Genomic DNA, 19,380 nt, shown 5'->3' on the forward strand with positions numbered 1-19,380 from the left:
AAACTCGCAATTGTGAGTCAGTGTTTTTTTTTTTTTGTCCTTAGAATTGGACTTTAAAACGCGCAATTTCAATTTTATATCCTGCAATTCTGAGAAAAAAAGATCAGAATTGCAAGATGTAAAGTCCCAATTTGCAAGAAAAAAGTCAGAATTGTGAGAGAAAATGGTGCAATTACTTTTTTTTTATTTCCTTTTTTTTTTTATTCAGTGGCAAAAACAAGTTTCCATACTTGACCTCCTCTCAGGGTAACTTATAAAACTTTAATGTGGAAATTGCTTCTGCATCTTCCAATGTCTTTCCTGAGCACAAAATCAGTTTAGTGACTCTCTGAGGATTTATTTGAAGAGAGGGATGTCTGATCGCCATAGAAACACACAAATAAACATTTACACCGCGCGGGAGAGGAATCAACTCCGTAAACTTTCAGTGCTATGGTTTTTTTAAACAACATCTTATAAGCAAGCCTTTCTCTTCCTGAATAACGTAGCAGATTTAAAATACATTCAAAGCTGCCAGATGTATTGCAAACAAACCTAATTGTTTATTGGCCTTTTTATCCCACAGACGGTCCTTTTGGTAGCACACAAGGGATTTGAGAGGCTTGTATAAAAATCATTAAGACATCATCTGAAGTTACAGTGGACACTTTCTCTAATATTCATAAGTGATTTAATGTTGCCAGCTGCAGTTTCAGTAATGTGAATGTTTTGCAGTCCTGTTTAATTTGGTTGAATTTCATGAAGAAATATAATACATTTCACCACAAATATCGTAAGAAAAAATAAGTTCTATTTTGTTTAAAGAAAATCCTATTTTAAAATCATTAAGATCTTAGATTGATTTATTTTCATGATAATTAAGCGTTTTCTGTAATATAATAAAGAAAATCCTCCTGCCCAGACATTTTTTTTAATTTAGTGCAATAAATTGTTCCATGATGTATAAATACTTTAATATTTAATCATTATTTTAAATAATTCTTATTTTTTCTTGAATTACAGTAATGAGGTTGTTTTAGTTTATAGACAAAATGGGGTCAAATGTGCTTAATGTCACAATGAAAAAAATCCTAATTTTCCAACATAGATTTCTCTTTTTATTTTAAACTTCTAATTTATTTTAATATTTTCTAATTTGTTGTTTACTTTTAATTTTGGGGTTAAACATTAATTTTTGGGTTAAACATTAAACTGGACGTGTTCTTGACCGGTTTCATTAGATTCACTTTTTTCCTAGTTCCTATAGATTCAGTAGGTTCGAAAAGTTCAGAAGAGTTCATGTGATTTGTATGGTCTCACAACAAAGTATTTGTAAATGTCTAAACATTTCTTCAAACCCTCTTCTTTTTATTAGTTTAGCGTGCTGCTATGCTAGTGTTATCATAATGACAGACCGTTTTCATAAATCACATTTACTGACATTAAAACTGATATTTGTTTTGTTTTTTTCTTGCAGGTCCCCAAGGCAGGAGAGAACTTTATTAAACTGTGTAAGAAAGGATATTATGATGGCACAGTATTCCACCGCTCTATTCGAAATTTTATGGTAAATAAGCTTCTCTTTATTATTCTAAAATGTGGCCTTTAAATACATTTATTTTAAGATGTTACCTCGAATGTAACATTTTCCTACAGTATATTCAGTGTGTGTCTGAATGTGTGTGTGTGTTTGCTAGCGTTAGATACTACAAATCATCTATATATCTATATCTATATATCTATATCTATCTCTATATCTATCTCTATATATATATCTATATCTATATATATATATATATATATATATATATATATATATATATATATATATATATATATATATATATATATATATATATATATATATATATATATATATATATATTAGGGCTGTCAAAAGATTGAAATATTTTATCGTGATTAGATTAAGAGAGTGTGATAAATCGTGATTTAATCCCATATTTATCGTGATATTAAGCATACATAATTTATCTTGTTTAACACCTTTATATAGTCATCATTTGCTATATCCAGCAAAGTAAACTGTCAGATTAAAGGGTGATTCTCACAAAACTGTATTTTCTAGAAATAAGTGAGAATTATAGAGTTCTCCTGCTAATTTTACTTTGATTTCCATGTAATTTCACAATTTTTTTTATTTTATTGGTGTACCAAGAAATAACATAGATGTGAAATGGTTGATGTGTTCTTTCCTGTATCTTTATACACCTGTACTTGAAGTAGGCACATGTGTATGTATATATATATAATGCAAACTTTGTTGCATTATTTTCCTGTTATACTGTTATGATGTAAAGCTGCTTTGAAACAATCAGTATTGTAAAAAGCGCTATATAAATAAAGTTGACTTGACTTGACTTGAAGTGAGCACTGGGAAATTACAAGTATTAGATCAGATCGACTCTGTATCGGCAGATACGCAATATTCAATGACTTGAATTGGGGGCACAAAAAAACTTGACCGGTACATCAATAGTAATTGAAGTAAATTGCAAGCCATTTAAAGCCAAAGAATTGGCTTCAAATTTTTTTATTATGGAAAATGTGGCATTTTAATGTTTTTTTTGTTGTTGTTCTTTGTTTTCAGATTCAAGGAGGAGACCCTACAGGGACTGGTACAGGTAATCATTTTAACATTTGTTCAGGATCACTTGTCATTTTGATCACTTGCGCATAAGTTACAACAGGTTCCTCCCCCGTTACTGTCTTCAGACTCTCACAACAAGTTAAATATGGCACCTACCCTCACTAAAGTACAAAATATACATCGAATACATCGTTTTAGTTACGAATCTAAGTCAGCAGTTGACTTGTACACACTTTTTTTGTGATTATTCTTAAAATGATCAGAAAAGGTTTTTCTAGTGGAAACAATTACAGGACGTTTAGTCTTTCATAAAATGAAAAAAATAAAATTGCTCTAACAATTTAAGTTGACTTTCTTTATCATATTCAGTTGATCAGATGAGAATTGCATTGCTTTCTCAGACTTTCTTGAGCCGTCTAGACATATGACCTCAGCTTTCTGAATGCCGTTTTGGTGCACATTTGCGAGGGATGTTTTCCTGTGGTCATGAGTGTTAAAATCTGCAGGTTCAACTGAGGAAAAGAAAGGGTAAAGAGCTTGTGCACTCTATTCCCTTGAATGGTCTTGTACGTATCTAAAATTCAATCCCATAAAAAATGCACCAGCCTCACCTGAGACTCTTGTGTAGAGAGAAAGATTGAGAGCAAGAAGTGAAGAGGGAAGTAGACCGAATGATTTTTCATCAACAGAGAGTGAATTTAAAGTGTTGAATATTAGACTTGAAGGTTAGAAGCAGCTTCTATCTTCCAGCCATTCTCACTTGTGTATTATCACGCACATTGAGGCAAGATTTGTATTTGCATTTGACCTAAAAATAGGTGCAAAAAGAGGCAGAGATTTTGCGTCAGAGCAAACTGTTGATTGCCTGACCAAAATATGTGCTTTTAGTCATTTGAGTGAATGTTCACGTGTGTTAGAGTTTGCAGTGTCCTCAATCCTTCTCTATATGTGACACTCCATGTACAATAGGTTAATTAAATGATTAAAAACACATGCCCTTTTTTGTAAGGGAATAGTTCACACAAAAATGAAAATCATCATTATTTACTCGCACTATTATGTTGTTTCAAACATGTATGACTTTCTTCTATAGAACACAAAAGAAAAACTTTCAACTAATTTCCTGACTACTCTTTTCAATATAATGAAAGCAAACAAGGACAAAATTACAAAAAAGCACCATAAATGCATCCTAATATTGAATGAAGCAGTCTTCTTGAGTCATATGATAGCGATTGTGTGACAAACAGACTAAAATTTATGTTGCTGTACACTGAAAATTCATCCTAGTTTTCCTTTGGCAAGTAGTGATGTCCAATTTGGGAAGGAATCAGATAGATCTAATGAATCTGTTTATATAGCTCAGAAAACATGAGTGATTTACTCACTAATTGGACCAATTCTGATGTTCAATGATTCCAGTTGCATCAAATAACAACTTAAAATTCAGTCTGTTCTTCATTAAAAAAAAAAAAAAAAGTATTGTAAATCGGGTACTAAGCTACCTTTCTACCTTTTGTAAAGACAGCTTTGTGTGTAACGTGGCTTGGTTAAATTATTTTGAAGGCTTTGTGTTCAGCCATCCTGTTTTCCTCCATTTAGTTGAAAAATGGATAATATTAACCAAACTATCCAAATGTGTTTTGGATGCTGCAGCAAGAAGTCACGAGTGTGACAAATCACACAATGTTCCTTTGAAGAGATGCTGCGTTCTGTAATAATGGTGCTCTGTTAGGCTGTGAATGAATGTGCAATGATTATGATTCTGCTGGATTCATCTACAAAATTTAATCAAGGCTTCTTATGCAGCAGTTTGGGATCAGTGCGGCAGAAAACATCACATCTCACGTTGACATCTGTGACGTTTTTAGATGTGTATGTGTTGGTATAAAGGTATAAATGATTGGCAAAGGAAAGGAAACAAGTAAAGGCTCATAAAATCTTTCCTATATGACAAAGAATATAGTATCGAAATATTATAGAAGACTCTGAAGACAACCTGAGTTCCAGTTAGTTTTATGGCAGTCATCAGCTGTGATGTACTATGTTTATTCGCAGAGTCTCTTAATTGTTGTTATTTTGTTAAAATTATGGCAGTCATACAATTGCATTTATAATCAATTTAGTTTGATTTGCAGGATAATCATATTAACCGCAGTCAGTTACAAATTTTCATTGGAGATAATTTTTTAATTGCTCACTGCCGACTCAAAACATGAAGCTTGAATTACTCAGTTGCCTTTGTATGAAATTTGTTTCATAGGACATGATTTTTTGTTTATTGCAAAATAATGAAAAAAACTAATCTTAAATTTAATGTTAAAATTATTTATTCCGCTCTGATTATTGCTATTCAGCTCTGCTTCCAAATCATTTTAAGGAATAATACAGGTTCTATACATTGCTGTCAGTTATTCAACAAAAAAGTTTCAACTTGGTTTGTTAAAACAACACGTTCAGAAAAGTCTTCGGGGCAACAGCTGTGATATGTTTGGCCCATAGACTTCTACAGATCCTTGGTTTTAACCTTGGATTTAACCATCTACCTTTTGGATTTTAACATTTTAATCTTGAATGTAGTCCCTTAGGTGCTCAAAATGAATAAATCACGTTTTCATTGTTTTTAATCATGTCAGCCTTGTTATTCTGTCCGGTTGATTTTCATCCACTTCCTATAACCCTTTTTTTCCCTCCCTTTTTAATCAAGTCTGTGGCATGGGGGTAGGAAATGTCAGCAAGGGCATAAATTATGCAGAAATGTCACCTGGGGAATGTTTATGAGGGTGTGCAGAGTTTTCAGAGGTAGATTGGTGCGCTGTAAAGCCATCTCTCCACAACGACACCAGCTGCTGGACGTTACAACACCGTCCTGCTCTTCTACGTCTAGAATCATGTGCGGCGACTCGTTAAGAAGTACAAAAGATTTTAAAACTCGCAAGACTTTGTGAATTCAGTAGGTGCAGGTGTCACAGAAATCCTGCAGTTGAGAAACGTCTCAGCACACACGCGAACACTCGCTGAGAGAGCCGCATCCAGCAGAGCTTTTGATTGAGCGTGATGAAGCGTTAATTAGTGAACCTGATTTGGAGGCCTTTGGCATGAGGTGTTTGTTTATGGTGGCAGAAGACGATGCATGGTGTCTGTGCATGTGGCACTGGGTTCATTTTATAAATGATTTGAAGTGATTGAAAAAGACAATCTGGGTCAGGTTTAGTTGAACGGCTTTAATATTTCAGTGTAAAATCTGTAGGAAGAATTGAATAGTCAGACTACTACTGCTAACGTTTAAAAGATACTGATAACGTTCACCAGTGCTGCATTTATTTGATTAATGCAGTACAGACATCAATTTTGTGAAATATTATTAAAATTTTAAATAGCTGTTTTCTATTTTAATATATTATAAAATATAATTTATTCCTGTGATTTCAGCATCATTACTCCAGTCTTCAGTGTCACATGATCCTTCAGAAATCATTCTAATATGCTGATTTGATGGTCAAGAAACATTTCTTATTATTATCAGTGTTGAAAACAGTTGTGCTGCTTAATATTTTTGTGGAAACGGTGATCCATTTTTCTTTAAATTCTTTGATGAATAGAAAGTTATAACATTATACATATCTAACATTATAAATGTCTTTACTGTCACTTTTGATCAATTTACTGCATAATTTCTGATCAATTTAATGCATAATTTCTGAAGTATTCATTACTTTCGAAAAATCTTACTGACCCCAAACTTTTGAAAGGTAGTGTATGTTTTCTTCAATTGAGCATATTGCTGATTCTAAGTGTTTGAGATTTGCACAAACCACTAAACCTATTGAAATCTAGTACGTGAATTGCCTCACCATCATTTGTGTTATAGACATGGATTTATCCTCAAATCACTTGGCTTTTTTTAAGAGATATGCTGGCACTTTTTAACATAGGCAGGACAAAGACATTGAATGAGGGATCTGAGCCATATCTGGGCACCAAAGTATGTTTTTGCAATCCTGTTTGGTGCTGCTAGTGTCATAGAAAAAAACACTACATTTAAACTAATGTGTTTCTGTGTGTGTAAATGTAATTGTTGTTTTTGTGTTGTGCTGGATCTCTGGATTTGTTCTTCCAGTGCAATTATACCAGACGCGATGGCACATGCAGCAGGGTTGTTATTGGCCAGGTGTCATGATGTGTTACTCATGATGTGTGTGTTGATCTCATACAAATCTTTAATATTCATATTTTTCCCTCCTGTCGATCCTCTTTCTGTCGTTGTGTACATCAGGAGGCGAGTCTTTCTGGGGAAAGCCATTCAAGGATGAATTCAGGCCTAATCTGTCTCACACGGGTCGTGGGATTCTAAGCATGGCTAACTCAGGACCAAACACAAATAAATCCCAGTTGTGAGTATGTTTCATCTGCTCATTACAGTGATAGTCAGGCAGCTTCAAACATTCTGGTTTGTGTTCGTTCTAAATCCCTTAAGTATTAAACTTCTGCAATTATTTCAGCCCAAACTTCTGAACATAGACGCCATTCAAACTTTGGATCACAGGCAACTTTAGGCTACTTTTGGTTTTTATAAACCAGTTTTAGAGAAATTGGAGAGATAGATGAATTCTTGTTGATTTTCTTATGGTATTTGCATACTGATTTGAGAATGGTCTTTCTTGCATTTAACCCTTCATAACCAGCACAGTTTTGTTGCCTCTACAAGCACTGGTGTTTTGCTCAATATATACAAATCTAATTTAAATATGAATTTACTCTTGCATTTAACCATTAATAACGAGCAATGACAAATGGGTAGAACCAAAGCTTAAAGGTCCCGTATTATGCCCCTTTTCACAATATGTAAAATAAGTCTCTGATGTCCCCAGAGTGTGTATGTGAAGTTTCAGCTCAAAATACCCAACAGATCATTTTTTACAGCATGTTTAAATTGTCATTTTTCGGGGCTCAGAAAAACGCGCTGTTTTAGTGTGTGCCCTTTAAATGCAAATAAGCTGCTGCTGGACGGCCCAGGGGGCGGAGCTTCATGAGCTCGCGCGCAGTCTCTCAGGGCAATTTCATCTCACGGAATGATGATAATATCAGAAACTCTCAGTAACGGTGTTCATTTCGAGTCGGACAATAATGCCTACAGAGTCAGAGTGCTGTATAGAGATGAAACAGGTATAGTTTAGTAGTTTAATTACGGTTATTATAACGTATTTGTCATCTGCTTGTATGTATCCATTATTTATTAATAGCCTACAAGTCTGCTGTTTCGGACCAGGTCCGAATGATGATCAAACATATACTGATGAGTTTAATAAAGTTTATTGTACATCACACAAAAGATGAAGCGTCAGTTTTACTTCAGAAAATCACCGTAAGAGCTGAGTAAACACAGTAAGTTATAAGAAGTGCGCAAGTACATAAACGAATTTCGGTAGAGTTGAGGGAGCATTCCTGTGGGCGGAGGTTAGTCAAAAAACGGTTCTACTGACGTCATTAAAGAAGGAAGTAGAGGGATGTAGTCCAAACGGGCCGTTCGATGTAGGCGACTTCTGTTAAATAAAATATCTCGCTTGGCATTGAACTTTGAGCTTTATAATTTTACAGATATTATTTATACTCTAACAACAACATTACACACTAACTAAAGTTTGAAACATGGGATCACGAAGAACGGGACCTTTAAATTTACCTTAATCTTCAACACTGTGTTGTTGTTGTTTTGCCTTTAGAAGCACTGGTGTTTTGCTCATTAAATACAAATCTAGTTTAAATATAAATTTACCCTGTTACGAAAACTCTCGGTTCACATGAGAATATTTTTCCTGTTTTGTTTCAGCTTCATAACATTCCGCTCGTGCGCGTACCTGGACAGGAAACACACTGTGTTTGGAAGGTAAGTAAATTTATGGATTTGTCTTCAGTAATAGATTTGACCTGTGTACATTCACATCCCTCAGACCCAAGAGTGCATCAATAGCTTGTTTGCAGCTGTGAATGAGTTTCTCGCTTGTCCTGAGTGGTAATAATGGACCTCAACATCAAACAGCTATTTTGGGGGTACCATTTTTGGTATATTCTTCATTTGGTCAGCTTTCTGTGTGTGTGAAGTCCTTCCTGGTGGAAAGCTTGTCTTCTGTTGAATCAGAACATTCCAGCACACACACACACTTTCACTCTGAGGGAAAGTATTTGCCCATTTGGCATGGAGTGGAAACCCTTGGACTCTAGCTGTGGAATTCAGAGGCTTGTCAGCATAAGCCTGGACTAAACTGCTGTGCACACTCTCATGCACCCCTCACCCCACAGCAGCAGAAAGTCTGTGCACTTACTGAGCACGTGCAGTGAGAGCGCACACACTCGCCCCTCGACCCTCAGCCTATGGGGTACCTAGAAACCTGAGCCCCTGTTAAAGATGAAATGTCCCACAGGAACAGCTGTGCAAAGAGAGACAGTACACAGCATGTGCACATATAGCTCTAACACACAAACAACGTTATAGATTTGTTTTGCACGTTATAAATTTGTTTGCTGTCTTTCAAAATGTAGACATTGGATCAAGTTTGATCCAAGATATTATCACAGCTTGGCACTGAATCATCACTTTTTTAACTTTGCAACTACAGCTACTTGTTAAAGAAACGGTTAATAAAAAATAAAAATGAAACGCAAAAGAAGTATATTGAAAATGTCAATATAATGAAAGTGCACAGTGACTAGCGCCCGTCAAGCTCCAAAAACGGCAAAAAGCAAGAAATGATCACAAAAACAATCCATACAACTTTTGCACAATTTTCCGAATCTTTTGAAGCCATTTGATTTCACTGAAAACCAGGTTGAAAGTGAGTTTTATTTTAGTATTATTTATAGAATTTATTAGTATTTTGAATTAGCAGTTTAATTATATTTTAGTTAGTTGTCAACTAAGGCAACATTTGTATTACATTTTAATTTATTTCAGCTTTATTTCTATGATTGAAAACGATTTTAATAGTTTTAGTTAACAATAATAACATTGTTAAAAGCTGTTGTATAATTTTATAAGACTTAAAATATTGCAAACCAATCATATGGACTGCTTAAATCGTATTCCTTCATTTATTTATATTCGCCCTTCTTGGAGCATAACAGTTAAAGTAAATTGCATAATTTTCATTTTGGGGTGTGCTGTTACTTTAAGAAAAGTTCAAAATTGTTGTCTACAGTGAAAGGGTTTGATCCAGTCTCATTAGTGATATTATCACCACTTGGCACTGAATACTACCTCATGTACTGTTTGCAGCAGGGTTTTAATAGGATTTCTGTCCCTCTCTTGCTCTCTTTTAGAGTGGTTGGTGGATTAGAGGCTCTCACAGCGATGGAGAACGTTGAAAGTGATCCGAAGACAGACAAACCCAAGGTTATTTTATTCCATTTATTCCCCTTCTGTGGCATCAGAAATGTATGATTCGGTTGCAGAAGCGTGTGTCAGCAGTGTAGAGTTGTGCAACATGACTCATGGTACCTCCTGTTTGTTTATATTTTTCCACCTGCTGTCAAATCACAGAATACCAAAAGAGAAAATAGTCCAATTTAAACACGTTTATTCATGTTTTTGAAGCATTTTTGTCTGCCTCATGTAAAATGCAAACTGTATTTTAGCTTGGGGCAACAGAGTGTTTGAATACTTCGCTTCAGTACTTTTTTTTTTTTTCTTTGCCTTATCATTTCTTAAACGGTAACCGCATGCTAATAGGTCAAGAGTGTTTTTTTCTCAGTCTGAATCTCTGTTTCTGTTTCACATTCTCAGTCTGAGATAAAGTTGCTGAGCGCTTCAGTATTTGTGGATCCGTATGAGGAAGCCGATGCACAGGTCAGCATTTGTGTGCATGTATGTAGTCAATGTCGTATTTGTTGTTTTCATGGCGTGCAGTCGATGTGACGCTGTGTGTGTTTAGATTGCAGCCGAGCGAGAGAAGGAAGCACAGAAACAGGAGGAAGAGAGAGCGCAAACTTCTGCTTCAGCTAAAGCAAAAACAGAGGACAAGCCTAAAGTCTTCAAACCAGGAGTGGGCAAATACATCAACATGGCTGCCACGTGAGTTCACACTCATCTGTGATGATGCACGGTTGCTGAATATGACCGCCTCATAATATTGCAAGACTTCTCTGATCTTTTTATATTGCAAGATATTGCATTGATTTATTTCGGTTGAAAATCCACAACTTTTTCTCTTACAACAGTGAGGAGGTTCTGGTAATGTAACTCATATTTATTACCTCTATAATGATCAAATAATGACCATTATTAAGGTAATAAATATGAGTTACATTACCAGAACCTTTCCTCCAAGCACACAAGTAATTCATGAGTCTGTTGACTTTTATAGTCCTTTTGAAATTTGCTCTGGTAATCCTCATATTTACCACAACAAGCTATTTATTAAAAGCAATATTTCACTGTTTGAGTTCTGAAAATAAAAGTTATTTGTTGTTATTTATCAAAAGGTTATAGGATTACAAATGTGTTTTCAGTCGCTGTTGAATCTTCAACATCAAGGCAAAATAAATTATTTAACCTGAATTGGTGTAAAGAATCTTGCAAGCTACAGCAACATGAGGAAATTAGTTTTTTGTCTTTGTAATATTTCTGGTCAAAAAGACAAAAAAATGGATGGATGGACGGATGGATGGACGGACGTGTCGTAGCCTATTATAATAATGTGCACAGCTTTCAGTGGATGTTACTGTTTTATGTTATTAATAACGAATAACTTAAATATAAAATAAGCTTAAAGTCATATCATGGCAAATGTGTGTGTTTGTGTGTGTCACTGGTGAGGGGTTTGTCCCACACCACAGCAGGGCTCAGGATATGAGCAAAGTTTACTGAGAATGGCAGGAGAGCTTTCTAATTATCCCTCACTACCCCACTGTTTCTCACATACACACACACACTCTCCCTAACACACTGACTGACTGTTAAAGACACATGCACATACATACAGGGCGATGTGAACACCTGCCGCTCACACCTGAGATCTGGATCACACACACAGGGTTACAACAACATTTTTCTATAGTCGCTGTTGAATCTTCAACATCAAAGCAAAATAAATTAATTAACCCGAATTGGTGTAAAGAGTCTTGCAAGCTAACGCAACATGAGGAACTTTGTTTTCTGTCTTTGAAATATTTCTGGTCAAAAAGACTCTCAAATTATTGCTTTGAATCAAACTTTGGCCAATATTTACCATGGTAAATATCGATAATTTAAATAAGCTCAAAATAATTCAAAGAACTGGCAATTGAGATTCTTTAAGATGAAAGGATAAAATTATAGAGGGAAGATATTTAAAAATGATAAATTGATAAATAAAAAATTAAAAGTGTTTAATAAATGCATAACCATTTTTTTTCACCTTTTCTGAAACATTGATTTAAACAGGCTGTTTGTGCTACTGTACCTTTAAGACCACTTTATGTAAAGGAATTATGCTAACCAATGAATCATTGGCTAACCTCTGCATGTGAAAAGAGTAATAAGAATTATGTTCAAGGTCCAGCTTGGTTTCCTTCAATAACAGCCTCTTTGCAAGGTCTGCATTTACTTTGACAGATTCACAAAACATTGCGCTCTGAAACGTGCCAAACAAACTGCTGAGGTCGGACTCGCATATATAATCACCACTGAATCAGTTACACAAACCTAATTAACTTTAACGTCTCATTCACTCTCCTTCATCAGGAAACATTCCCACCCAGATGGTGACAAACCCTCCACTAGTGAAGCTCCTGCCAAGAAACACAAAGGCAGAGCAGGTTTTGGAGACTTCAGCTCCTGGTAGAGCCCCCTCACAAACAGCTGATTCTGGGTCAGATATGCTGGACTCTTCTGGATCTTATTCTGTGCAGTGTTTGCAAACCTCTTGGTCTTTACTCTTTATGTTTTCTCATTTGAAAGTTTTTGTGTTTTAAGATCATTGATGTGACAGGGATTGTTTTGTTCACATGTTGTTTGCTCATGTCTTGATATTGAGCCCTGTAAATAATCATTGCTATTTTTTGCATATTAAATGATTGCATATGGGCATTAATAAATGCATTTTGCTAAAAGTTTGGCATGTTCATGACTCAATCTTTTTATTTTTATTTTTGTTTGTATGGTCCAATGCTATTTTTGTTTTATTATAGTTGTATTAATATTTGGAATTAGCCTATATTTTAATTAAAAAATTTTTTTTTAATTTTAGTTTACTTTTTAGTAATATAATAGTAAGTTTGGTTACACTTTATTTCGATAGTCCACTTTAGATATTCTACTAACTTTAAGTAACTTTTCAACTACATGTCAACTAACTCTCATTAGAGTATTAGTAGACTGTTAGGTTATGGTTAGGAGAATAAGTTGACTTGTAGTTGCCAAGTTACTTATTGTCAGTAGAATGTCTGTTGTGGGACCAACAAAATAAAGTGTTAGCAGATATTAAGCAGACAGTCTACTTATACTCTAATGACAGTTAGTTGACATGTAGTTGCAAAGTTACTTATAGTTAGTAGAATGTCTAAAGTGGACTATTGAAATAGTGTTACCGTAAGTTTTTAGTAAGATAGATAAGATATAGAGATTTTTTTTTTTTTCATTGCAAATCAGTCATAAAGTTCACTCCAAGAAAGTGGCATTACAGCACACCAAGCTAATTGTTTTGGTCATATTTTGTTCCTTTACAGCGCTTGACTGCTCACGATGAACTCTGTATATATATTTTGTGTTCCACAAAAGTCATTCAGATTTAGAACTACATGAGAGTAAATGAATAATGAGCAGTGTTGGGGGTAACGCATTACAAATAACTCGAGTTATGTAATCAGATTACTTTTTCAAGTAACGCAATAATTAAATATTTGAAATAACACAAATGTACTTAATGTATTTAATCTCACTTTATTAACCAATGTCTTTACTAATAAGCAAAAATGACTTAAGTTAAACATCACATTTATGATGATGAGAGCGTTCCTTATAATATCTCATTGAATAAGGGTTCGGACCAAAGTGATAAAAAAAGACGTTTTCTAACTAAACCAATTGCTGTGAGTTGTTCCTGTCATGAGTGCAGGTATTGTGTCCTCCGATGGGATGTACATTTCCAGAATGTTGAATGGAAAATCTTTGTAGTTCACACAATAGAGCGGTTCTCTGTTGTTATGTCTGCAATTTTTTTATGTCTTTTCCTGGAGGGGAGTTTCCTATGTTTGCTTTCTTTTGTCCTTGACTGTTCTTGCTGATTGTGTGGGTTTTTTTCTATTTACTTCTTTTTTCGTGTTTCATACGGCCTCGGGAGCCAATTACACAAGCTGACTGTTTCTGAAAGTTATTGCCCATTTTTCTTCCTTCTGTTGGCATTTAAGGATGAATCTCACAAAACCTGTCAGATTAAGTTTTTTCCTCAAAATCAAAATAAATCAAATAAATGATATATCTAAGTATTGTCACTTTATTGTTATGACAATTAATCATGTTCACATTAGAAATTACTTTGAGACTCACCACCGAGAATAACTGTAGAGAAAAAAAAATAAAAAAAATCCAGCTGCATTACATTAATGGGTATTTGGGTCATGAAAATGTTAAAAGTTAAAAAAGATATATATATATTTGGAAAAATATGACCCATATACACACTACTGCTTAAAATTTGGAGTTAGAAAAAAATGTTTAAAAAGAAATGAATACTTTTATTCCGTAAGAACTCGTTAATTTGTTCAAAAGTGGCATCATATCATCTATATATATATTTATGATAGTTTTATAATTCAAATAAATACTATTCTTTTTTTCCATTTTCTATTATTAAAGAATCCTGAAAAGAAATTGTCAGTTTCCACAGAGATATTAAGCAGCATGATGTTTTCAACATTGATAATAATAAGAAATCATTTCTTGAGCATCAAATCAGCATATTAGAATGATTTCTGAAGGATCATGTGACACTGAAGACTGGAGTGATGATGCTGAAAATTCAGCTTTGATCACAGGAATAAATTACATTTTTAAAATGCATTAAAATAATGCAGCTTTGGTAAGCAGTAGAAACTTCTTTCAAAAACATTACAGACCCCAACACTTTGGACTTTATATATGAGACTGAAGCGTGTCTTTCAGGACACTGAAGTGCAGATGATGTTTCTGTGTGTAAGTGATACAGGCTGGTGTGTGAGCATGTCCTGGTAAACAACTTGTGGATGTGCATAACCCTGCATGTGTCTTCTGCATGCCCTGCTCTTGTGTGTGTGAAGTGATCAGCCACACGTTTTCTCTGTGTGAAGTGCATCAGTCAGTCTCTACAGGTTTACAGCATCACTGAAGTCAGGCGGCTCGTCTAGTGTCAGAGTGCAGGAGGAAAGCCCATCCCAGTGCAAAACACAAATCTGTCACTGTTTCCCCAATAGTTCAACTTCCCAGCAGATTCATGTTCTGAGCTCCACATGTTCCTCCTTACTGGCGTAAGCATTTCTCGTTTTCCCATACACTATTTGTGTGAAATTACTGTCTGTCTGTGAACCAAAACAGCTATTTATGATGTTGCCAACACATTATATGTGTTGAATAGCATATTTTGAGGCTTCAGCATGTGTCATTTCTTTAATGGTGACCCCAGTAATGTGTTCGGAGAGAGAGATGGAGATGGATGGATACTAGGGGTGTCCAAGTATATCGTGTCACAATATATCGCAAAGCAAAAAAGCAACATGTATCGTGGATAGTTCACCCCCCCAAAAAAATACTGTGTGAGGAAAAAAAATCAAGTTTTCAGAGTTTTAGTGTCAGTACTACATTAACTACTATATATAATAATGCAATGGGGGAATATGTGTGGGTCCTGATAATGCCACATGTCTTATGTTATCAGTAAACATTATTTTAGTCAGTGCAAGCATATTCGTTCAGAATCATGAATATTTTTACTCTGGTGTCTCTATTTTCCTGTGCATTGGGTTTCCAGCACCAATTTCAAGCCTATTCATTTCCACACCCAATGTAATACCAAATTTTGCATTTTAATCATCAGTTTTGTTAACCTTTTATCATATGACTTGGTACCCTGGAAATCCAGAGTTCTCGCGAGAGCACAAGTTGAATTTGCTCAGCGAGTTACTCTGGTGTCGAGTAATGATGCTCATTAAATATGCCCTTGTATCCGAGCTGCACCAATCACATCGGGTTATCTGATATAGGCGGGCCAGAGGCGAGCTAAACGGATGACGACAGCGCTGTGACGTCGAAGTCATTAGTAAACATTGCAAGATGGCTATGGATGAACTCCAGTTGTTTGAAACGGCTTTGGCCGCTACAATGAACGAGTTAGACTTGGCTTTTTATCTAAAAGAGGAACAGAAGACGACGCTCGAATCGTTCCTTTGCAAGAAGGACGTTTTTGCTGTTTTGCCGACCAGATACGGCAAGAGTCAAATCTACCAGTTAGCTCAGCTGGTAGCTATTAGCTAAGCGATAACTTGTTGTGATTGGTCGTAGTGTTATCCAATTGCGTGCAGTGAGATTTTCAAATGCATGCTTGGTGCCGCCCCTCGAGCTGGCCGATTTTCGTTAGTCGATGCCAGACCATTAATCTTTCAGATTTAGGTCTGGATTTCCAGGCTAATGACTTGGAGTATTGCAGTAATATCGTATCGTGATATATATCGAATCGTGACATGAGGGTATCATTACACCCCTAATGGATACATACATATGGATGGATGGATACTTAGATGCTTACATTCTTATATGTAGTTCATCATTGTCATCATTGTATTATTATAAGAACATATTTATATAGTGCATGCAGCGGTTGAAACTGGTTCTTAAACCTATTTAAGATTTAAACATTTTGAGTTCATGAACTCATCTTGAAGTCTGCCTTAGTTCAGTGGAAAGAAAGTGATGAAACAGATTAATCTTGAAAAGGATAAAGATTACACTGTCTCAGAGTTATATAATTCTGTAGCATATATAAGAGTATCAGATATAGCTCTAATTTCTATTATGGTGTGTAAAAGACCCCTTCAGTGAAGCGGTAACCATCTGTTCCTGACAGAGGATCCAGGAAAATGTCATGTTTTGTGCCATTTCTCTGATGTCTGAATGCCAGAGTCTCTTTGGATTGTGTCTAAACTGTGATGATGGACGGCATTGACTGGCATTGAGACAGATGATTTCACTTATTTAAAGCCTGAGCAGCTTCTTTAAGGTTTTGAAACACACAGTCTACATGAACTGGCATGTTACAGTATAAGTGTTGTAGGTTGTGTCAAAGACTTTATAGGCCTCAGATGACTTGATAAACTGCCAGTCTAGCAAGTTTGGAATAGATAGATAGAAATATTTTTTATGTTTTTGAAAGAAGTCTTTTATTCTCACCAAGGCTGCATTTATGTGATAAAAAATACAGTAATATTAGAATTTGAAAATGATTTCTGAAGGATCATGTGACACTGAAGACGCTGAAAATTCAGCTTTGCATCAAATTACATTTTAAAATGTCAAACATTTAAATTGTAATAATATTTCACAATGTTACTGTTTTTAAGGTATTTTGATCAAATACATGTGAGCTTGGTAAATCGTAATTATTATTATGACAAACACAGTGGTATATATCACCTGAATTGCTTTTATGTTGCTCTTTTTGTCATGTTTGGAGTTCAACAGCACCCATTCCCATTCAGTTTTATTATTCGGTAAAGAGCAGCAAGAACCATCTACTTTTAAGACATCAGGCTAAATAAACAATAACATCATTTGTATTTTAGGGCTGAGCTAAGCCTCTATGATCCTGAAGCGCGTTGTGTGGATTGGATGCGTCAGCTGTTCTGATGATGTCATCACGAGCACCTGTGCCTCTATGAGATCAGTGTGTTTGAACTTGTTGGACAGTGAGTTGACAGTGACAGATGCACTCGGAGGATCGATGATACAGCCGTTCAATGAGAAATGACCAGCGGTTATCGTCACTAATGTGTGTTTCTGAGGGAGAAGACTGGCAGATCTGGGAATCAGCTCTCTCTCTCTCTCTCTGTGTGTGTGTGTATGTACCTCTCACAGGCTGTTTTGCTGACAGAATAGGTGACAATGGCAGGAGCAGCTGCTGACAGTTGGGAACTTTCCAGCCCTGTCTGGTCCCCTGCCACCCCACCAGTGCCCGACCATCAGCACTGCTCCATTACATGTGTTTGTGTGAAAGTGTGAAAGAGAGCTGCTGGGATATCTTGCATTTGAGCTCAGATTACTTATTTGAGAAGTTGGTGAGAGATGAGTGCAGAACACACTTTTGTTCAAGTAAATTTATTTTTTTAATTAAATTAATTTAAATTAAAATAGTATTTTATTTAAATAGTATTTTTATTTTTTTTACATATGGTTTTATTTTTTTTAAATATTATTTCATTTTGTTTTTGTATTTTATTTCATTAACTTCATGCTATTTTTATTTATTGTTGATTACTTTTTCTTTTTTTAATAATTATTTTCTTTTAATTAATTAAATTTTAGTATTTAATTTCATTTAGGCTACTTTAAATAGTAGGCTAGGCTATTTTATATTGTAGCACATTATACTTTTAAATTTCTTTTATAAACGTTTTTTCATTTTGTTTATTTTAAACTACAATTTAAAGTAGTGTTTCTTCTTGATTTATTTAGATATTTTTCATTTGTTTAATTTTTTTTTTTTAGAATTGGATTTTTTTTTTTTATATAATTTTTTTGGTTCTTATTTATCTTTTATCTTTCAAATATTCAATCATTTCTTAATCCTTGTTTACTCAATTTCTACTGTTGTTATTTTACATGATTCTACTTATTTTGCATCCTCCTTTGGTCACACAAGTAAAGCACATCAAATAGGAAACCTGTTGATTTGGGGCTTCATCGACTAACCAGGTGTAAGGCCCATCGAGACACAGCTGGTGTGTTTCACAGGGTGAATATGATTCAGAGGTGGGAGGAGCCTGACTGACTGATTGTGCTCACACACACATTATATTAAATACAGAGCGGGAGTGTGTATAGATGGATGGATGGAGAGAGACGAGTGAGGCAGAAGCCTCAGCTGGCATTTTTAGTGTCAGCTGTAAAAAATGCCTGAGGCGCAGTGTATCTATTGTGTCTCTCTCTCTCTGATATAAGTCTCAGTCATTTTAAAATAGCATCTCCAAACTAACACTGATCGGTAATAATACTTTAAAGACCATATAAAACTTTTTAATTTCGTAGTAGCTGCTGTAAGCATTTTCTTTCAGCATAAAATGTCTTATTTGACAGACGACTGAAATAGGTGTCTTGAGAAATCACACCTGTTCCTGTGACAGCTCCAGACTCTGTAAGCAAAATATGTGTTAGTCAGTCTGAAAATGTGGAAGCTTGAGTTTGGGTGAGACAATTTGCTGAACAATGGTGGATGGAGGGAGTGTTTGGGAAAACTGTTCGGAAACAGTCATTATCCTAGCAGCACAAAATTGTTTATTGCAACCTTTAAAAAAATCCTGTAATTCTTGTGTTTTTCTTTTTCTTTTTTCCAAGAAAGAAATATTTATTAGGGTTTAGGGTTATGCTTTTATTCATTTATAATTATTATTCAGTTTTCTATTTGAATGTATTTTATTTATTCCTGTGATCAAAGCTGAATTTTCAGCATCATTACTCCAGTCTTGATCCTTCAGAAATCATTCTAATATACTGATTTGCGGCTCAAGAAACATTGTTAATGGTCAATAATTATGCGCTTAAACATTAACACACCACTAGTTGATGATTAACTGAA

General features: G+C 34.9%; 1 protein-coding gene across 1 annotated transcript in view; it reads left to right on the forward strand.

Annotated features, from left to right (window-relative positions):
• The window catches only part of ppil2 (peptidylprolyl isomerase (cyclophilin)-like 2), a 36,341-nt gene extending 23,665 nt beyond the window's left edge, over positions 1 to 12,676 (forward strand). Inside the window, exons 13-20 of the mRNA XM_084114462.1 lie at positions 1,457 to 1,546; positions 2,588 to 2,621; positions 6,864 to 6,981; positions 8,418 to 8,474; positions 9,905 to 9,977; positions 10,368 to 10,430; positions 10,516 to 10,655; positions 12,306 to 12,676. Of these exons, the coding sequence (XP_083970588.1) occupies positions 1,457 to 1,546; positions 2,588 to 2,621; positions 6,864 to 6,981; positions 8,418 to 8,474; positions 9,905 to 9,977; positions 10,368 to 10,430; positions 10,516 to 10,655; positions 12,306 to 12,405 (675 nt within the window). The 3' untranslated portion in view covers positions 12,406 to 12,676. The remainder of the gene's footprint in view (positions 1 to 1,456; positions 1,547 to 2,587; positions 2,622 to 6,863; positions 6,982 to 8,417; positions 8,475 to 9,904; positions 9,978 to 10,367; positions 10,431 to 10,515; positions 10,656 to 12,305) is intronic.
• Positions 12,677 to 19,380: the final 6,704 nt, after the last annotated feature.

Source organism: Abramis brama, assembly GCF_963993115.1.
Source record: "Abramis brama genome assembly, chromosome: 5".
Lineage (NCBI taxonomy): Eukaryota > Metazoa > Chordata > Actinopteri > Cypriniformes > Leuciscidae > Abramis > Abramis brama.